The 21,962-nt window shown below is 49.3% G+C and overlaps 1 protein-coding gene across 2 annotated transcripts in view; it reads right to left on the bottom strand.

Moving 5' to 3' along the window:
- The window catches only part of MYH11 (myosin heavy chain 11), a 113,115-nt gene that overhangs the window by 47,814 nt on the left and 43,339 nt on the right, over positions 1-21,962 (bottom strand). The window contains exons 4-9 of one of the 2 annotated variants that reach the window (XM_044233107.1): positions 17,154-17,181; positions 7,305-7,407; positions 5,766-5,786; positions 3,337-3,429; positions 2,115-2,178; positions 408-506 (exon numbers count right to left, since the gene is read on the bottom strand). In XM_044233107.1, the coding sequence (XP_044089042.1) occupies positions 408-506; positions 2,115-2,178; positions 3,337-3,429; positions 5,766-5,786; positions 7,305-7,407; positions 17,154-17,181 (408 nt within the window). The remainder of the gene's footprint in view (positions 1-407; positions 507-2,114; positions 2,179-3,336; positions 3,430-5,765; positions 5,787-7,304; positions 7,408-17,153; positions 17,182-21,962) is intronic. The other variant, XM_044233108.1, reaches the window with a different exon arrangement.

The raw sequence follows: 21,962 nt of genomic DNA on the forward strand, positions 1-21,962 counted from the left end.
GTGTTTTTATTATAAACCTTTTGACAGTAATTGATTTTTTAAATTCATGCATATTAATATGTGATAAAGTTTCATAAGTGGATGGATAAATATGGATCTAATTATTCAGGCAGCTTTGTTCCTAAAAGCAGGTGTTTGGGGGCAGCTGAGATAAAGGCATCCCTTCTTCCTGCTAGATGCAACCCTGTGTTAGGGAATGTGGCTTAGCAGGTGGCCAAGGCTAGGTTTCAGCTCACCAAAAGGAGATGAGGAATTACACTCCTGCCACCCAAAGTTACTTATTCCCTGGACAGCATCTGAGGCTCTGGTTTAATAGCCAATCTATTAACCCTGGATCGTGATGAATGGGGTGGTTGAACCCCATTACCCACCCCACCCCCAGTGATGCATTCTCATAGGTCACTTACTTTTCATCTTGTCCTTGGCTCCAGCAATCAGGTAATAAAAGATGTGGAACGTCCTCTCGTCTCTGGCTTGGCGAATCGCCCGCGACTTCTCCAGCAGATCTGGTTTGGGGGAGGAGTTAAGGATTCTGGGGGTATCACAGGTGTTCCCCTTGCCAGAACCTATCTTTCCTCTCCCATCTCTGTCTCACCAACAGCAGGAGAGGAGATCTCACTTAAGCCTTACAAAGTATCCAAGGAAGTAAACGCAATAAGGAAAGCGAGGGTCAGGGAAGGAAGTCATTTTCCAAGAGCACGCAAAAAGAATGCAAACCCACCCCTAACTCATTAAAGGAGAGAAGCCATTCCACTTCGGTGCGCCATGGAGACCACAGGGGTCCCAGATTGTGGGGGAGGGCACACAGGTGGCTGGGCCATTGTACCAGGTGGATTTCTTCTTCCATAAGTGCGATGTGGCAGGATGTTAGGGCCCTGCAAAGGTAGCAGTGCTTGCCTTCCTGGAGCCCTAAAATTTAGCCTAGCAGTCGCCTCCACTGTCCCAGTCCACTTCCAACTGTGCATCCTTAGAAGGCTTGTTTAAATCCAGGGGGCCGGCCCATCCCTATAGTTCTGAGTCTATGGGTCTGGGGCAGGGCCCACGGCCTGCATTTCTTACAAGCTCCCAGGTGGCACAGGGGCTGCTGGCCAGGCTACGCACTATGCCAGCTGCGGATCTGAAAGGCAGAAGCTGAGGCCAGAGGGGGGGGGTCTCTGTCCGGGACTCGCCATGAACATAATAAATGAACAGCTGAGAAGAGTGAGCAGGGGTCTGAGAATAGGCTATAAGACAGACTCTTCCCTGGAGGGGCTGGCCATGTAGCCCCAAGATCGTGGGGGGTTCAGCCCAAAGCGGGCACCTGGTCTCAGAGAGGCTGGGCTGGTTGGCGGTGGGGCCTGCTTCCTCCAAAGCAGGAAGCTGTCCTTTACATCTGAAAAATCTGAATTCCATGGCTCAATTCCACCAGTGCCCAAGGTCTGCTCAGCGGCATTCCAGCACAAGCTCCGGGCCCGGCTGGGTCCCTCTGCAGAGACCGCTTCTCCACCTCTCAGAGCTGGGCCAGAATTAAATGAGATACTATGTGCCAAAGGCCCAGGCTAGTTGCTCAACACACACTACCCTGGTGTAAGGTTAACAATCATCAAAACGCCAGAAGTTCCACAATCTCTTTTCCCAATCCTCGGGCCAGAAGTGGTTCAGAATTTGCTAGATTTTGGACAGACCAATGTGGATGTTCTGTATGCGTATCATAGGACACCCTCAGTGTCTTTAAGAGAGCTCATGGATACTCCTGTCCCTGTTCTCCTAAGGGGACTAGAGAGGCTACAGACAGCCTCTTGTGGGCTCAGCAGCTGTTACCATCTGCTGAGTTTCGGTTTTCAGAAGTCGCTGGATTCTGGAATTTGTGGATCTGTCTCAACAGAGGTCACTCAGCTAAGGAGAGGTCAACCCCAGAATCAAATGTGGGCTGTTTGGGACTCACGTTTGTGCGACAGCCACACTGCAGTGCCTGCTGTCCAAAGACTACAACCCCAGGGCAGATCTGTTCTGGAAGGAACCCAGGAGCTCGGAGATAGAGGGGCAGCTCGTCCACCTTTCTGGGCCTCTCAGGCTCGGGGCAGGAGGTGGGTTGCCGGGCAGGGCCCATGTGACCCAGGATCAGCAAAGGATACATGTCTCAATGTTGGCTCCCACGATGTAACCAGTGACGTCAAAGTTGATGCGAATGAATTTGCCCTGCCAACAAGAAAACACAGTTCGGGGGGGCTCCCCAGCCTCAGCCCCTCACCCCTGCACTGCAGGCAAATGGAGAGCGAGAGGTCAGGGAGCATTTGAGGGTCTCGGCGGAGGACAGACAGTTTCTTGCAAACACTCAGAACCTCACAGGTCTGCCTGTCAGAAGGACCCACCATCGGCTGAGCTGGGATGATTTCAAGCCTTGCAGCAACAGAGGAACTTATAAAACACGCTCGCAAATCAATTTCATTTGGCTCTCGCGATGCCCCTCCACTGGTCATGGTTATCCCCATTTTAAAGGTGGGTAAGCTGAGGCCAAGAGCGGTAGTATGACCTGCCCAATGGGACAGTGCTCCCAAGAGAAGCCACAAGAAAGGAGGAAGCCAGTTTTGTGGCAAGCTTTGTGGCCAGGTGGAAATCAATCCTCCTCTTTGGGACAGGTGAACCTGGACTTTGAATCATTAATCACCCACTTTCAGGGCTCTCCGTCCCCCGTGAGGCTCCAGTGAGAAAGGGAGCCTCTTGGAGTCTGTGGAAGCGTATGTGGGAAGGTGGCACTTTCTGCCTCACACACCTTCATCAACTCCCCAACTAGACCACAAGCCTCATGAAAGCTGGAACCACTTCTGAATCATTTGCTACAATTCACGTTTGCTGAGCCAGACGTGAGCCTGGCTCCATGTCTGGTCTCCTGCAGGTGCTTCATAAAACCCCACGGAGCCGACAAAAAGCAAGAGATGGTGCATGTAACAGTGTTTGAACAATGATACACAGTAGGTGCCTAATAAATACTTGCTAAAGGATGTACATGCCTACTACATAGTGGGTGTTCAATTTGTGTTTTGCTTCATGCATGAATGAATATTAAGTGTCTAGCACCCACTTAGTGGTGCTAAGTGCTCAGTAAATATTTATTGAATAAATGTCAAATGCCTTACAGGTGCCTAGTATACCAAAGGTGCTCAATGGATATCTGAAGAAAGGAAGAAAGGAAGGAAGGAATGAGTAGCAGGAGCCCTTGCAGCCTTGTAAGGTCATGACAGGACACAGCGCTGTCGAGGGTTCACCTCCCTCCCCCCGTTCTGTTCCAGGCTCCACACACACACAAGCTCTGTATTCTCAGGCAGGCGAGGACACCACAAGAGTTTTACTACTTACAAATCGTGAAGAGTTGTCGTTCTTGACCGTTTTGGCATTGCCAAAAGCCTCCAGAATCGGGTTTGCTTGCAGAAGCTGCTTCTCCAGCTCACCCTAAAATGTATTCACATCTAGTTAGTGGAGAGAGGAATCCAGGCAATGACAGCTCTGCGGTAGTCAGAGGTCGTCCCAAAATTCTGCCCTTAACCTACAGGTCCTCTCCTAGCCTATCTCCTACCTTGTTTGAGACTTCAATGCTAAGGTCCAGATTTACTCAAGGATTTCAGAAGAGAAGCAACTGGCCAGGCTCTCTTATAGCTAGGGCATCTGTTCCCTAGGAAGGCCACTTTCTGACCAGGGCTTGCTCATCTATGAAATGCCATTTCACTGACAACCACTGCACAAGGTTGAGGACATCATTTGTATCATAATGAATTGTGCTCCTTGGAGCTGTGCAGTGCACAACCTGCACTGCTGTCCATGGCAGTTCTGCTGCTGCTCACATTTAACAAGCAGCTGTCTTTCAGGCTAACCACTACAGCCCTCCTCCTGATGGTTTTAGTGTGATTTTGGTTTTTTAAGTTGCAAGTTTTCTTCTCTCAGGACTAGTTTTCTGAAGTTTTTTATGGAAGACAAGTAAAGAATGCACAAAACCCACCGGGAATACTCTTAACTGACTGCAGAACAAAGCTTCAAAGCAGGTTGCCTGAGCTCCATTCATCAGGTTAAATGCAGCTGAGACTGTACACAGCCCCCCCCCAGCCCCCTCTGAGGGAGCTCCTGTGCACAAATGCAGTCATGTGATTAATTGTGGCAGGAAAGGGCCAACGAGGTAAGTCATGCCAGGAAAGCGATGAGTTGCTTTTGCCTAGCCCCAAAACACGATGGTTGCAGACTGGCTCAATGGCCTCCCCATCCAAGCTCTTCCTCCGGGCCTCCCCTGGGAACTCCTGGGACCTTGGGGTCTCCTCCATGCTCCCTCTGTTGAGTTCCCTGTCCCTTTCCTCAGGGCAGCAGGGCAGGGCTAAAAAGAAGCTGGGAACGGTTCTAGAAGGGAATGGGAGCGCACAGCTCTCCCCCGTGCCTCTGTCCACCAGGAGGGCATCACGGGTAGCTGTCCAGGGGACATGAAGCTGCTACTTATTTCTTCTTATTTCCTTCACAGGCCCTGCTCCTCCGTAACTCCCAAAGATGAAATGAAGTTGTCACCTCTGTGAAAATCCCCAGGGCATACGCAGAATCCCCATAACTGGGACCTGTGGGAATCTGCAAGGAGGACAAAGGACTTTCCTTGCCTGGTGGGAAGAAATCCAAAGGGATTACTTCTGTCAACACAAACTTGGGATCCCAATATCTGCCCCAAAAGGTTCCCTTTCTAGAATGGGAAATTCCAGTATCGCTTCTCAGCATTTTTGGCTAAGATCAAGAGTAGAATGGGAATTCCAGGAGATGGGACTCTCTTCTCAGGAGAGTGTTAAACATGGACATCTGGTTCTAACCATCCATTGGATGGATGATGAGACTGGCTCAGAGATGTTAAGTGACTTGGCCAGGGTCACACAGGAGCAGATCTCAAATAAGAATCAAATAAGAATGTGATTCTCCTTCTGACATCCATCCGTGACACGGCCTCCCAGGATCTCACTAAGATGGCTTGAGTGTGATCCCAACACATGCTAGGACCTCTAAGGATCTCTTCTAGAACGGGGACCCATACACCAGCCCCTCAAGCTCTGCGTTAGAGATGAGTTTCCATCTGCAGAGGTCCAGGCAGGACCCTGTTGGGTGTTGCATAGCTGGGGCCTTACCATGCCACCGAAGCTAGTGCATCGCAAACTCCAAGTCTCCTTTTTCTGGAGCCTTGGGTCAAGCAACAGGCATGCAAAGACAGACACGCACTGCACACGCATGCACGAGGACACACTGGTGCACAGGGGACAGGGCTCAGGGGAGAAACGTAGGGATGATGGCAGGGAGGAGGGAGGGAGGGAGGGAGGGATGCCACAGCAGTGCCATTAACCGACTGTCAATCAAGCCAGGGAAGCTTCAGGGCCAGAGGGGTCCTAAAACACTCAACCAGGTGGGACAGATGTCTCCAGGGTAGTCCAGTTTGAGGTACCCGGTGATGGATGCGCTGGTGGGAAGGGTTGCGAGGGCGGGGGGGGGGAGGGGATTCATTCTGAACTGGGGAATTCCATTCCGGGCTGGAGGACAACCTGGAGCATTCCAAGGGGCTCCCGCGGCAGGCACGTGGGCCCCGACCCCACACGCTGGCACTGGAACCCCCGCCAGATGGTACTTGGGTGAGCTGTTGGTTTGGGCTGTGACCACTCGGGGCCCCGCCCCTTCTACCATCACCTAGAGGACTCAGTGGATGCAAAAGGACCATGCAGATTTAAATACACTCCGTGCCTCCCGTACACACCAGGAAAACACTCTTAGTTACTCACGTAGGCAAGAGCTGGGCCTTGCTGTAGTTGAACAATACAGTATAAAACAAATGTCAGTGTCATTCCAGTCACACGCCACGTCCGGGGCTGGAGAATCGGGACAGCAATCCCGCCCCCCACCCCACCGCTGCCTCCCCCAGACAGCCTGGATTCCCCAGGGTAATTGGGGGGGGGAGGGCAACTTTTCTCTGATTCTGATTCTTCTCCACTGAGCTCGTTCCTTTTAAGAATTTCTTAGACGCTCCGGCATTTCAAAAGTTTTGGTCACTGGGGCCAAGGTGGGCTCTTTGGAACAAGATCAGTGAGATATTGATGGAGACAGGTTTGCAGAAGCAGAGAAAAAAGGGCTCGGCCCATCGTAGGCCCTTGGTGGAGGTCAGTCATTATTAGGTATTATGTCTTGGGTTGACTATTATAGGGAAAGAGAAGGCAACGGGAAGCCATGTTTAATGGCTGCATAAACTTAACCGTAGGCTTTTGTGTTCCTACACACTGTGCCACAGTTTGGAAAAGTTGGATTTCCTGCATTTTTTGGAAGGGTTCCCTCCAAATGGTGCCCAAATGGTGCTCTGACAGTTCTAAAACCATCTAGCAGGTCTAGAAAACAAGCCCCTCCAAGCCGTCTTCAGGCCTCCAGGCTGCCACCTCCCCAGCCCCAAACCTTCAGACAAAGGCACTGACAAGTCCTTCAAGGAGCCCCACTGCATGTCCCTTCCTCCTCAGGGACAGATGAGGCAGGGTGAGACAGAAGACAAAGAAGAGAGGAATGGACCCCGGGAGGGATGATTCTAGAAACTTGCTCTTCTTGTCCTCAGATTGTGTCAGTGTGGGCTTATCTGTATGGTTATTTAGCAGCGATCTCTGTTCCCCACCCATCTAGAAGTCTGGTGAATAGAACAACAGCATCGCTCGGACTCCTCGCTGGACCCCATCCTCTGATGCATCCGCGCGATGCTCAGTCACTGCACTGAGCCAAAGCCCATAGCTGAGGGACGTTGCTCTTCCCATCCCCTGGGGTCCCAGTCAGAGGGGCACGTGGAGGAGTGACAGGTGTGTCTCAGTCCTAGGCAGTTTACAAAGATTTACAGGGTGGTTCTCAATCTGGGTGCCCCAGAGTACACCTGGAGATGCCTATAGACTTTTTGGGGGGGGTGCTGTCACAGCTTGGCAGAGGAGCTGCTACCAGCATCTTGTTGGGGAGAGACCAGGATGCTGCTGAAAGTCCTACAATGTCTAAGGCAGCCCCACAGCAGAGAATTATCTGGTCCAGAATGACAGCGGTACCGCTACTGAGGCCCTGATGTGAAGCAATCTCCTCACGGTGGCAGGAGAGGGCTTGTCCTGAGTCATGAAACAGGACCCCTCAGGAGGCTGATCGGGGCTGAGGTGAGGAATCGGCCAGAGTCAAAGGACCCACCCAGCTGGAAAAAGACCCCTCCTGTGAGTTGCTGGGCAAGGGACCCGTTAAAGACCCAGGTCTTTCCATGGAGCTGAGACCCGTGCACTAGGGCTCGGCTACTGAACAGGGGCTGCACTCACCGTGATGCTTGTGTCCTTCTTGCCCTTGTGGGAGGAGGCCACCACGGCCAGGTACTGGATGACTTTCTTGGTGTTTTCTGTTTTCCCAGCTCCGGACTCCCCTCTGAAAGACACGGGAACAGTATGACATTGAAAATAACCTTACCCTCGTTCTAGAGCTCCGGGCCATTTGCCGGTAGGACAAATGAGGCTCCCAGCGGGGAAGCGACTTGCCCAAGGTCATGCTGCCAGCCCAGAGCTGCGCTGGATCTGAAACCCTAGGCTGGCTGCCACCTCAATAACGCTCCTCCTCCCTCCCCCCTGCCCCCGAGAGGATGCAGGAAAGGATTCAGATGAAAAGAGTAAAAGAGACAAACTGAGTTTTCCCACCAAGGTCCAAACTTAGGTCTATTTGGAATCTTCTCTTTTTTGCTTAAGATACTTTATTTTTTTAGGCCAGTTTTGGGTTCACAACAAGGTTGAGCAGAAAATACACTGAGTTCCTCTACCCACCTGTCTCTCAACATGTATAGCCTTCCCCACAGTCAACACGACCCCCCCACCAGTGGTCCATTTGTTATAATTGACATACCCTAACATATTGCCACCCGAAGTCCAGAGTTCACACTAAGGTTCACGCTAGGTCCTGGATGTTCTTGGGTTTGGACACATGTGACATGACATGAATCCACCGTTATAGTCCCACACAGAATAGTTTCTCAGCAAATCGTCTACTTATAAGACATTAGCTTTGTTGACAGAAAGATCAGGCAAAGGGCAGCCTTCTAGGAAGGGAACAGGTAACTCTTAGAGTGCCAGCCCCTAAGATAAAAGTGTTAGAAGCTTCCCTTATGGGTTTTCTTACCAGCCATGTAAGTCCCTTCATCCCCTGGAGAAGCCCATGGTGACTGTAAGGTGGCTAGTTAATTATCTGAGGCAAGTATCAGAGGACAAACCTGGTTGAAGTAATTCAAAGTGTAAATGACTAATATGTTTAGCACAGCCTAGTGTTTTTAGTCTTTTCAAAAGTGTACTCCTAGGGGGTGCCTGGGTGGCTCAGTGGGTTAAAGCCTCTGCCTTTGGCTCAGGTCATAATCTCAGGGTCCTGGGATTGAGCCCCACATCGAACTCTCTGCTCAGTGGGGAGCCTGCTTCCTCCTCTCTCTCTGCCTGCCTCTCTGCCTACTTGTGATCTCTGTCAAATAAATAAATAAAATGTTAAAAAAAAAAAAAAAGCAATCCTAGAATATGGCAGACTTTTTTTTTTTTTTTAAAATCAAATGGCCTTCTTGACCCACCTGCCTCTCTGGGCCAGCAAAGATCATCGTGGTGGGATTTCTTCTTCCAAGGCTTCTAGATACTGACTCTGACTCCCACTCTTCCCGGTGAATTGGAAGGACAGGGTCTCAACCATAACTTTCTTTCCTTCTTGGCCTCCCTTCCCATTTTCTTCTTTTGTTTTTCCTTTCTTTGCCTAGACTCTCTCATTTTCTGAGCTCACAGAACATTCTGAAATGCAAGAGATAATTTTTTTTTTTTTCAGTCTGGAAAAGAACGTGTCTCCCACGAGGTCAGCTCAAGGTTCTCCACGCTGAACCAGTGCCATAGCACTGGTGCGGTCCCTGCTCTTTTTCCTATTTAGGAAAGACATTAATTTTCCCTGCCAGGCACTCGTTAACAACTTTGCTCGTGGCTAAAAAAGACAGAAAGTAACACGTGTCCTGAATTTCTGGACCTAGTGCTGTAGGTCCTGATGTCCGGGCATCAAGTGTCTGATCTCCAGGAGCGCTGGCCTTAGTATTGCCCTCTCCTTCTTCCTAATGGTCTTTGTCCCAGTGGCACTTTGTGAATGGGGAACTGAGGAGTAAATTATTCCTATTTCTTGAGGGGGAAATAGAGTCCAAACAAAAAAAAAAAAAACTTTTTTTTTTTTTAAATTTTAAGGAGAGTTGATTTTTAGGGGAAGGAGAGGCCCCATGTTAATTGTTTCATATGCATTATCTCCTTTATCTTCCCTCCCCCAATCCTGAAGGTAGGATGTACCACTTCCCAGTTATTACAGAAGAGGGACTCTGGCCCAGAGTGGGTAAGTAACTCATCCTAGGTCACACAGTAAGGCAAGGGCACAGTCAGAACTGAAAGGCCTCTGATTCCAATGCAGTCAGGATGCTTTCTACTACTTTTCGCCCAGTCATTCCACGATACAGGCCCACCCCTCCAGGGACTAGCTTTCTAAGGCCAGAGGAACCAATGAACCAAGCCATTCAGTCATTTACACCCTAGTATGAATTACTTATATTTATATTATATATATATATAACTTACATTATATATATATATAACTTACATTATATATATTACTTTATTTATATTATATATATTTATATTTATAATATATATTTATATATTATATTTATTTATATAATATATATATTACTTATATTATATATATAATTACAGGCTAACATCAGAATGCTTGCCAGATGTCACCCCCAGACTGAAGGGCAGGTTCTGACCAGAGCAAGAGGAAGGAGAGAAAATCTGAATAGGGGAAGCCACCTTTATAGGTGATGCTGAGCCTATTCAGGTCTAAGTACACACAGTGTCTAGATCCCCAGAACCTCCCCTTTCCCACAGTAATCTCATTTTCCACCTTTGTTTTCAGCCTCTCCTACCTCTTCTGTTTTACAGCAAAGATACTGGCATGACCATGACTGTGGCCCTGACCTTTGACCTTATGAGGGAGGGGAAGTGGGACATACACTCTGGGAATCTGCTTCTCCCCATGTGGGCTGCTTGGCTCAACAGTTTCCAAGTTTTACTGATAAAAATAAATTGTCCTGGGAGGCTGTGCCAAAGAAAACTCCAGAGCTCCAGGCCCACGAGTGTCTGAAGATTGATGTGCTTGGGGCTGCTTTAGAAACATTAATATCTTTACTTTTCTGGCCCCTGAACTCTGGGGGTAAAGATGCCTTCCTGATCAACGTACTCAAAACCTCTGTCCTATTTCGTAGGGAACTTGGTGCCCAGTTCCCTCCTCGTGACCATATATGGTCTCCTGGCCTTGTAATCCCCCCACTGCCAAGTCCTGCCCCAAAGGCAAGGGCCCTTTAACCCCAGCTAGGCCAGCTACATGGGAGGACCCTGTGCTTGACTTTGCACTCTGTTGTTGCCATCTTGAAATTCTTAACACTTTTTGAGTAAAGGGCTCTGCATTTTCATTTTGCGTAATTTTTTACATCACGTGGCTGGTCTTAGGTCCCAGGGTTGAACACCATTTACGAATCCATTTCAGCTTGTGGTCTGCCCTTGGCAATGAAGCCAAATTAGCTTTGAGTCTCAGAGCTGTTCAGTCCCTGGTCCTCATGGGACCCCTACCCCTGCAGCCAGTGAGGTCCTCTAGCAATTCCGTAGTCCAACTCCTACACACCCTGCAAAGCCCAAGTAAGCATTGCCTCTGTTCTGAATGCTGCCTCTAGGTAGGAGCAATCTCTCCTTCCCTGACAGCAACAGCCTGCAGAAAACTCAATCAGCCCCAAGGCAAGACCATCTTAGTTCAAATCCCTGCTCAACCAGTTACCTGTGTGACCTTGGGCAGGTCATTCAACTACTCCCATGCCTTGGTTTCCTTATCTATAAAATGGGTATAATTAAAGCACTTATATGATAGTTACAAGGATTAACTAAGTAGATATGTATAAAAATGTTTAGAACAAAGTCAGATATACAAAAAGATGAGCTATTATTACTTATAACCATTTCTTCCCTAATGTTTACATTAATACTTCTAAATTAATGCTTATATAATACTTATATTCTGTTTATATCATTATCTTCAACATTCACACTATTATTAAAACATAAATACTCTTGGAACAGTACATCAAAAACTAATTATATATTATTACATCATAACACCATTAAAAATGTTATGTTATGACTAACATATGTTATGACTAACATAACACCATTAAAAAATTAACAGTAACAACAAAAAACTCTAAATCCCATCCTATTTTTCCACTATGCAAACCAGGAGTCTGCAACCATTCCTGTAAGGAGCCAGATACTGAACACTTTAGGCTTTGTGGATCATGCATTCTCTGCCCCAACTACTCAGCTCTGCCATTGTAGCAGGAAAACAACCAACCACAGCTGTGTGCCAATAAAACTTTATTTACAAAAAACAGCGAAAGGCCACATTTGGCCCACTGGCTGTGGTCTCCCAACGCTTTCCTATACATTTTAGACTAAAGTTCAAAATCCTTCCCAGGGCCCAGAAGACCCCCTACCTTCCTCTGACCTCCTGGCCCACCACCCCCTTCTCTCTTAATCTAGCCCGTTGTCACATACGGGTTACTCCTTGAACGTGACACTTTCTCTCAATCCAGGACCTCTCCATGTCTCCCTCATCTGGGTTCCCAACTTGTTCACACAGCATGAACTACATGCAAGACCACAGGACTCAGCTCCAAACATTACATTCACTCACTTTCCAGTTACTGACTGCATTAACATCTGTAGCAAATTTGTGAGTCCCACCTGGGCTTACCCTGACCACTGATTTTTTTTTTTTAATTTATTTATTTGACAGACAGAGAGATCACAAGTAGGCAGACAGGCAGGCAGAGAGAGAGGGTTGGCAGCAGGCTCCCTGCAGAGCAGAGAGCCCAATGTGGGGCTCGATCCTAGGACCCTGGGACCATGACCTGAGCCGAAGGCAGAGGCTTTAACCCACTGAGCCACCCAGGCGCCTCGACCACTGGTTATTTTTAAAAGCTCATACCCTGCTATCAACAGGTTAATGCTTGAGTCACTTGGGCTGATTTTGACAATGGCCCAAAAGAAATTTAAGAAGGAGAGCTAAGCTGTTGATGGTTCCGGGGGACTGGGCACTGGCCACGTACAGGGGCAGTGTGCTGGGGAATGAGGACATTGTCCCACCCTCACTAAGCTTACATTCCAGGAGAGGGAGGGAGACACTAGCCAAGGAAACGAGTAAGTAATCAAGGTCATCCGAGGGTCTGCAATTGCTCCATCAGGGCGGCATGATGGGGGCTGGGGACATGGGGTGGCTGTTGTTGGGTAGCCCCGAGGAGGAAAGGAGCCCTGTGAAATGCAGGCGTAGCTTATAATGTAGGTACATTATTAACATGAAATCACTAACAAAAGCCACAAACACACAGTGTGGTACTAAATCTAGCACCGAAAGGACACAGTCAGGGAGTTGGAACACAAAGGCGGGGTTTCTTCCGCTGGAAATGTGTATGTCATTGGGCCATTCAAACGTTTCCTGGCTCTGCATGTCCTGGTTTTAGCAAGTAGGTGAATTTGCAAATATGGACTCAAGAGGGGTGCCTGGGTGGCTCAGTGGGTTAAAGCCTCTGTCTTCGGCTCGGGTCATGATCTCGGGGTCCTGGGATCAAGCCCTGCATTGGGCTCTCTGCTCAGTGGGGAGCCTGCCTCCTCTCTCTGCCTGCCACTCTGCCTACTAGTGATCACTATCAAATAAATAAAATCTTTTAAAAAAAATATGGACTCAAGAAATAATAAGGATCGATTGTGTGTGTGTGTGTGTGTCTTTATGTTCATTTATGCATATTTTTTAAAGCCTGGAAACAATCACAGCTACCATCGCTAGAGGATGGTTAAACACGACACAGCATTTCTGGGCAGCCTCAAGGAGGGAGGCTGGTTTATGTGTGATCAGACAGAACGTACTCCAAGATCCACTGTGGAGTGGAAAAACTAAGGGCAGACCAGCATGTGCAAAACACAACCATTGTGTTTTCTAAAACCCAGAGTTCTGGATCCTCCTAGAGAGGAAGAAAATCCCAACCAGCTCTGGGAACAGTAAGTCAGCATTCTCCCATGGCATACGTCGTCTGGGGCAGGATCACAGCTGCCCCTTGAATGCGTGTGAGCTTTCCAGTTTGCCACAGTCCCCACCACTCCCTAACGTCACCCCTGACCTCATCCACCCCTTTCTGTTACCGCCAGCCTCTCCAAGGCATTAGCATCTATAAATCCTGGTTTGGGGAGACAATAATGTCTATAAGCAGCTAACTGTAGATCTACCCGCCAGGCCTAAAAGATGCATTAAGATAAGAAAATCATGGACACAGCTTATCAGGATTATGACTTGCTACTATTCACTGCCTGTCCCCCCCGCCACGTTTCTCCTTGCTTCCACTTAGCATGGCTGACAGTGAAGTCACATTTCCAAAAACATCTAACAAGCAGCAGTTATGATCGCTGAGTGTTAAATGACATCATCAGACACCGTGCTCGGTGTTTTCCATCACTAACTCATATATTCCTCACAACCGCCCTTTGAGACGGGTGCAGCTGTCCATTCTACAGGCAATGAAACTGAGGCTCAGACAGGGTGGGTGGCTTTCTGTGGAAATACGGCAGAGCTGGGTCCCAGACTCCTTTCTTATCTGTCTAGCTCCCTGGCTGCCCCTGACATGAAAATCTGGCCTATTTCTGGAGCCAACATGGCCCCATGATGGCTCGCTTGGGTCAGCTGAGTGTTGTCACAGCGTCACTTAGGGGCCAAAGGGACCCCAGAGGTCCCCACAGCCTGAGGACCCCTGTGCTGGGGTGGGCGCAGTTCCAGCCCAGTTCAGGCTCCCCATGAGCTGAGACCAAGGGCCTTTTCTTCAACTTCTGTATGCACCAGGTAACCCAGATGTGTTTCTGCCAAAAGGCCTGCACCCCGGGGTCAGGAATCTGGCCACTGAGTCAGGAGTACCCCCTGCCCCACCGGTGAGGCCAGGCCCTCAGGTTTCCAGGCCAGTCATTCAGCAACTGATGTTCAGACACATCTGGGGACAGACAGTCTAGAAGGACCCGCACCCCAGGGCTACCTGAGCTGGTTTTAAGCAGTCATGGTCCCCCAAATAACCTGCCCGGGAAGCCACCATTGACACGGACAGGATGACTAAACCCAGCAGACCCAGCGTGAACCAGGTGATGAAGCTTAACATCACTTAGGACAGGTCACGTTAGAGTCATGTGGGTTGGATGTACCCCTGAAATGGTGGGATGAAGAAGTCACCTCACCTCAGTGCCATTCTCCCCAAAACCTGTAACCCCAGTTTCATGTCCTGGAACAACATCAGACAAACCCAGATTGAGGGGTGTTGGGCTAAATCCCCGCTCAGCCCTCAAAACTATCACGGGTGCCTGAGGGGCTCAGTCAGTTAAGCATCTACCTTTGGCTCAGGTCATGATCCCAGGGTTCGGGGACAGAGCCCCATGTGGGGCTCCCTGATCGGAGGGAAGCCTGCTATTCCCTTTCCTGCTGCCCCTCCCCCACTCGTGTTCCATCTTTCTCTCTCAAATAGATAAATACAATCTTTAAAAAAAAAAAAAAAGCAACCGTTAAGGTCATGAAAAACAAGGAAAGTCTGAGAAACTGTCATAGCCAAGGGGAGTCTAGGGAGACATGATGACGAGATGCCATTCTGGATGGGATCAGGAAACAGAAGGACATTAGTAAACACAATGGTTCTTGTCTTAGTGGGACACATGTGGCGATGTCACATGTTACTATAGGAGAAACGGAGACCTGGCAGGTGGGATATGGAACTCTCGACACTATCTTGGCAACCTTTTTGTAACTCTAAAATCATTTCAAAAATATTCTATTTTTTAAGTGATTCCACTTAAATAATAACAGTAATTTAACAATAATGTGCACACACAGCCAAAATCCTAACCACAGTGCCAGGCAAATAAGGTCAGGGAAACATGAATTCTTTTTCTTTCTTTTTCACTTTTGCTTCTGGGATCCTACTTCCATCCTCAAAGACAGAGGCTGAGGACTCACAGAGGAAGGTCTGCCCACAAAGACGGACATCATCATATAGCTATTTGGGAATAATATGCATTTATTTATTTCTTAAAGATTTTATTTATTTGAGAGAGAGAGAGAGAGAACACCACTGGGGTGGTGCGGCAGAGAGGGAGAAGCAGACTCCCTGCTGAGCAGGGAACCCGATGCAGCTTGATCCCAGGACCCCTTGATCCCAGGACCCCAGGATCATGACCTGAGCTGAAGGCAGATGCTTCACCCACTGAGCCACCCAGTCACCCTGAGGATAAAATTTAAAATGACCTAAGAGGGGGCACCTGCATGGCTCAGTCGTTAACTGTCTGCCTTCGGTTCAGGTCATGATCTCGGGGTCCTGGGATCAAGCCCCAAATTGGGCTCTCTGCTCAGCAGGAAGCCTGCTTCTCCCTCTCTCACTCCCTCTGCTTGTGTTCCCTCTCTCTCTGTCTCTCTCTGTGACCTAAGAACTTCACACCTGGAGTCTGGTCAAGGGTTTCACTAACTCTACAGAGGGTCCGTAGTCATTGGAAGGGATATTTGTAAATAACACGGAAATGGGACATCAGTGGAAAGTCAAGCAGGAAAAAAAAACAAGAGAAAAACATGTATGTGCACGATTGAGTTCATGCTAATGTTTAAAACTGCCTAGAGGGACGCCTGGGTGGCGCAGTTGGTTGGACGACTGCCTTCGGCTCAGGGCGTGATCCTGGAGTCCCGGGATCGAGTCCCACATCGGGCTCCCAGCTCCATGGGGAGTCTGCTTTGCTCTCTGACCTTCTCCTCGCTCATGCTCTCTCTCACACTCTCTCTCTCTCAAATAAATAAATAAAATCTTTAAAAAAAAAATAAAACTGCCTAGAAAAACAACAACAAGGGCAACATCAGCAACAAGGGGCCACACCAAGGTTTACTGGGGCCAAACTTGGCAGTGGACTGTGGGTGAAGTTTTCCCATTGTTCACTTTTGGGTATTTATCTGCTTTACTCTTACAGTTACAAAAAAATTAAATATAAAATATATGTAACAGCACAGATGCAGCCACAAGCCAAACTGACACAAGTGGGTGTGGCTGTGTTCCAATAAAACTTTATTTATAAGAACAAATCTGGCCCTTGGGTGACAGTTTGCTGACTCCTGGCCTAAAATCACAGAGGTCTATCTCAGGGATTCTTGGATCTGTGCAAGCAGAGAGCTTCACAGCAGCCAGGATTCGGATTCCTCAGCCTGGGCTTTGCTCTGGAACCCCACAGTGCCTCCAGCAAGCAAGGCTCAGCAAAACCCCCGCAGAGCGCCACCACTGCATCAGATAACCAGCCAACAAGGATGTGACACCTGCTACGGGCCGGGAACCATACTAAGTTCTTCCCTGACATGGCCCCTTCAATCTTCCCAACCAGCCCAGGGTGCGGCAGCAATTGATGGCCCCATTATACAGATGAGGAGACTGAGGTTTGCAGACATACCCATCTTGCCCAAGAAAGAACTGCCGGCATGCAGCGAAGTAGGAAAGCAGACCTAGCCCTGTGTCTCCAAGGCCTCACCTCCTAACCACGAGGGCTGCCCTCTTGAGATTATCTGTGTACCCTCGATACCACACTGCATTATCAAAATCCTGTAGGCTTTTACCAAGAAGTGTGCCTTCTTCAAAAACAGCAGAAGGGATAAGGGAGGTGGCATCAAAGTAGGAGGCCTGCTTGGGAGGGAACTCTGGCCAGGCCATAGGGGAGGCGCCCAGTGGAATTGTCTGTAAATAACTCAGGGCTTAGCATACAGTAAGTGCTCACTAAATGCTCATTTCAGAAAGGGGGATGGTGTAGAACAAGACGGCACCAAGTATCTATTGCTGGTTTGGTTGTGCCTGCCTCCCTGTGAGGACTTTCGTTCAGCAAATGTCAAGTGCGTCTCTACTCTGTGCCACATATGAGCGAGGCCCCTGGAAAGGTCAGCCAAGAGCTCTGCCCTCGTGGACTTTTCTTTTTAGCAGGCTGGATCTCGACCGTATTAACAAACAAAAAAGGCGTTCCACTTACGTGCACAGAATAGACTGGTCCTCTCGATCTGAGAACAGAAAGAAAAAAGGCCATAAATTAGAATTAGCTCTGAGCTGAGGGTCTGGAGACGGCTCCTCCCCGCGCTCCGCCCCCCAAACTCCTGCACACTGGCCCCATCAAAGTGGTGAGGGGCCAGCTGGGCTCATCGCCCAGGGTGCAGGCGACACGAGCAGAGCCCAGAGGACAGTACGGTTCCTTTCAGCACTCTTCCCTACCCCCAAGTCCTGAAAGCAATCCCGGAAAGATGCTGGAGCCTGATGAGTTCAAAAGGCAGTGGGCTTTCCAGCCCTTCCAGCTCTTGTGGGGTGGGGGCTGTCCTGGGAGCCCACTCTGCCAGACAGAGCATACTGGGATCCCACTCAGCCACTTCTTAGCTCTGTGGCCTCGGGCAAACAGTCTTAACCCCTCCGTGCCTCAGTTTCTGCATCTGGAATATAGGGTAGTTGACAGTTTGGGTTTGAAAACGTAGCGTGTCCTGTCCTGGGAAGAACAGCACCCCATGTTCCTCTAGCACACATGCTCCCCACCTCACCCCTGCCATCATATACAGTCTTGGTCCCCACTGGGTCCCCCAGCCCAGAGGGTGGGGAAGCACAAAGGACGGACAGAGCCCCGAGGGGCCATGCTTCCTGCCCCCAGGTCCCAAGAAGCCCCTCCCTGCCACTTCTGAGGCTGGCTTTCTAGTTTTCCCACCCCATCCGGGAGCTCCCTGACCATCCTCCATACATTCCTTTCCTAGATCAAGTGCCGGGTCACTGTCTGTTGCTGACCACCAGAGGATCCTGGTGGGGAACACAGGGCATCGTGAGATGACAACAGACATTACTGATCGCCTTCACTCTTTTTTATTTATGATTTTTAAAAAAGATTATTTATTTATTTATTTGACAGACAGAGATCACAAGTAGACAGAGAGGCAGGCAGAGAGAGAGAGAGAGGAGAAAGCAGGCTCCCTGCTGAGCAGAGAGAGCCCCATGTGGGGCTCGATCCCAGGACCCTGGGATCATGACCTGAGCCGAAGGCAGAGGCTTAACCCACTGAGCCACCCAGGTGCCCCACCCTTTTTTTTTTTTTTTAAGATTTTAATTGCTTGAGAGAAAGAACAAGCAAGCACAAGTAGGGGAAGCATCAGGCAGAAAGAGAGGCAGAAGCAGGCTCCCCGCTGAGCAAGGAGCCGGATGTGAGGCTTGATACCAGGACCCTGGGATCGTGACCAGAGCCGAAGGCAGAGGCTTAAATGACCAAGTTTGTTTGTTTTTTTTTAAGATTTTATTTATTTATTTGACAGAGAGAGACACAGTGAGAGAGGGAAATAAGCAGGGGGAGTGGGAGAGAGAGAAGCAGGCTTCCCACTGAGCAGGGAGCCCAATGCAGGGCACGATCCCAGGACCCTCATGACCTGAGCCGAAGGCAGATGCTTAATGACTGAGCCACCCACGCGCCCCGACCTTCTACTCTTAAAGTGGCCTCAGAGTGTGGAGCCAGGATCTGGAACTCATTTCCTGCCCTATGAGGGATATGGGGAGAGTTACCGACAAATTCGACTGCTGGCAAATTAACCGTGACTGGGAAATCAGAGCAGAGAGAGAGGGAGAGAGAATCTCAAGCAGACTCCACACTGAATGCAGAGCCCGACTCAGGGTTAGGTCTCAGGACCCCAAGATCACGACCTGAGTAGAGACCAAGAGTCAGACATTCAAGGAACTGCACCACCCAGGTGCCCAATAAAGTTGTTTTTTAAAAGAAAGTGCTCTTGGATAAAGCCCACAGGCCTGAGCATGGCACTCAAGGCCTCCTGAGACTCCCCAGCCTTGACACCCCTGGGTCCTTCACTCTGACGCCCCAACGGAACACCCCCTGGCCCCAAGCATACTCCTGCCTTTGTTCAGGCTGTTCCCTTGTTTTCTGGCCCCTTCCTGGTCCCTCAGCCTCAAAGATGACACCTCCTTGGGACACCTGGGTGGTTCAGTCGGTTAAGCATCTGCCTTTAGCTCAGGTCATGAGCCCAGGTTCCTGGGATTGAGCCCCTCGTCAGGCTTCCTGCTCAGCGGGGAATCTACGCCTCCGTCTCCCTCTGCCTGCACTCCTGCTCATGCTCTCTCTTTCAAATAAATAAATAGTATCTTAAAAAAAAAAAAGGATGACACCTCCTCCAAGAAGCCTTCCCTACGGCGATGGAACCATGGCATGGCTTGGCTGTAAATCTCCTTCAACACTGTCAAGCTATCACAAATTATCAACCTTGCTGGAGAGAGTAAGCCCTGAGAAGAGCCTCCAATCTCCTCCATAAACCCTCTGTTGCCTCCAAGTCCCTCCCAGATGGAAATTCAGTACCACTCCATGGTTCCTGCCTGTCCCCAAGACGAGGCGATATTCCACACCCTTGGTCCCATAGCACCTGTGCTTCCCTAATGCTCTGTCCCAGGTTTGCTTCTTTCTGTTTGCTGGTGTCTGTGCCCCACAGGACTATGGAGTCCTTAGGCAGAAGCAACCAGTTCTGGACCTTGCTTCCTTCCATTTCCGGACCCCACCTCCCAAGCCCTGAGCTCCTGACATAGAAAGTTTAGCTTGGTGAGCTCTGAAAAAAACCACCCCCAACCCTAGAAGAAGTGGGCTTTTGTGCCTGTGTGGCTTCGTGGGTTAAGCCCCTGCCTTTGGCTCAGGTCATGATCTCAGGGTCCTGGGATGCAGCCCCACATCCAGCTCTCTGCTCAGCAGGGAGCCTGCTTCCCTCTCTCTCTCTCTCTGCCTGTCTCCATGCCTACTTGTGATCTCTATCAAATAAATAAATAAACTCTTAAAAAAAAAAAAGAAGTGAGCTTTTTTTTTTTTTTTGAAGTAGGCTTCTTGATGGGAACGCTTGATATACATATGAAAAACTGACTTGTTTATTCATTCATTCAACAAATACTTTAAGGGTATCTACCAAATATTGGGCATGATGCCGGCCCTAAATGTACCACATAATAGTGCGTAATACTTAGCACCTTCTTGGTGTCATGCATTGTTCTAAGCATTGACCTGCATTAACACACATTCGACCTCACATATCCTATGAAATAGGCCTTTTTATCCCCACTGTACAGATGAAGAAACTGAGACACACAGAAATTTTTTAACTTGCCCATAGTTATGCAACAGTGGATGAGGCAGGATTTGAACCCAAATTGGGCCAGACACACTTCCATGTACGACCTTTGATCTTGACCCCTTCCCCTTCGGGGTTGAGGAAACAGAGGTTAGGTAGCCCAAAGTCACATGGCCACTTCGGTGACCAATCAGCGTTCTGAAACACCGTGGGTCAGAGGGAGGGCTCTTCCTGCTTTCCCGGGTACGAGAGCACATAGGAAATGTGACATGGGTCCTGAGGGGACATAGCTGCAGGAGATTAGAAAAGACATTGGGGGACAAGGCAGCTTGGGGAGACCAGCATGACCAAGACAAGAGAAGGCATGAGGCCTATTCCCAGGCCATGAAGAAGCTGTGCTAAGGTCGAGGTGGGAAGAAGGAACCACAGTATGGAGTGGCCTCTAGAATAGAAGGATCCACTTCCTAAGAATCAGATCTCAAATCTACACATCTGTCCCAGCACGCCTGTCTCACCCAGTCTAAGAACTATCACTTTGAGCCCACATCATCTATCTCCCTATACTAGAAAGCAAGCTTTACTGGGGAAGTAGAAGCTTATACATTTTGTTTAACATTGTATCTCCAGTACCTTGCATATAGTTGGTGCTCAATTATATTGTTAGATGGATGGATGGATAGATGGATGGATGGGAAGACGAATGGCTGGCTGGATGGATGGGAAGATGGATGGATGGATGGATGGATGGATGGACAGACGGACAGTTGGGTGGGTGAGTGGATGGATGGATGGATGGGAAGATGAATGGCTGGCTGGCTAGATGGAAAGATGGATGGAAGGATGCATGGATGGTTGGTTGGATGGATGGATGGTTGAATGGATGGATGGATGGACAGCTGGGTGGATGGGTGGATGGATGGATGGGAAGATGAATGGCTAGCTGGCTGGATGGGAAGATGGATGGATGGATGGATGGATGGATGGATGCATGAATGGATGGATGGACGGACACTTGGGTGGGTGGGTGGATGGATGGATGGACAGTTGGGTGGGTGGGTGGATGGATGGACGGACAGTTGGGTGGGTGGGTGGATGGACGGACGGACACTTGGGTGGGTGGGTGGATGGATGGATGGACAGTTGGGTGGGTGGGTGGATGGATGGACGGACAGTTGGGTGGGTGGGTGGATGGACGGACGGACACTTGGGTGGGTGGGTGGATGGATGGATGGACAGTTGGGTGGGTGGGTGGATGGATGGACGGACAGTTGGTTGGGTGGGTGGATGGATGGAAAGATGGATGGAAGGATGGATGGATGGTTGGTTGGATGGATGGATGGATGGACAGTTGGGTGGGTGGGTGGATGGATGGATGGATGGGACTGCAGAAGGCCATTCCTGTGTGTCCCTGGGGAATAGAGCAGACAGTAATGACCATATCTAGAGGGTGGAATTCTATCACATAGGGAAGATCTGGCCCACCACAAGGCAACATGAATGACTGGGAAAGTTCCATGAACCCTGTTCCACCTCAAATTAGTTCTCCTTTTCTGCTCTCAGATTACAGATGGGCATTCTGGTGACTCATTTGAGCCACAACCTCAAAACAAAAGGCAGAGATACCAAAACACTATTTAATTCCTCTTTCTTGCTCTAAGTTTTTCCACCTTGAGGTGGCAGTACAGGCCTCAGCTGCCTGC

This window comes from Neovison vison, chromosome 14 (assembly GCF_020171115.1).
Source record: "Neovison vison isolate M4711 chromosome 14, ASM_NN_V1, whole genome shotgun sequence".
In the NCBI taxonomy this organism is placed as follows: domain Eukaryota; kingdom Metazoa; phylum Chordata; class Mammalia; order Carnivora; family Mustelidae; genus Neogale; species Neogale vison.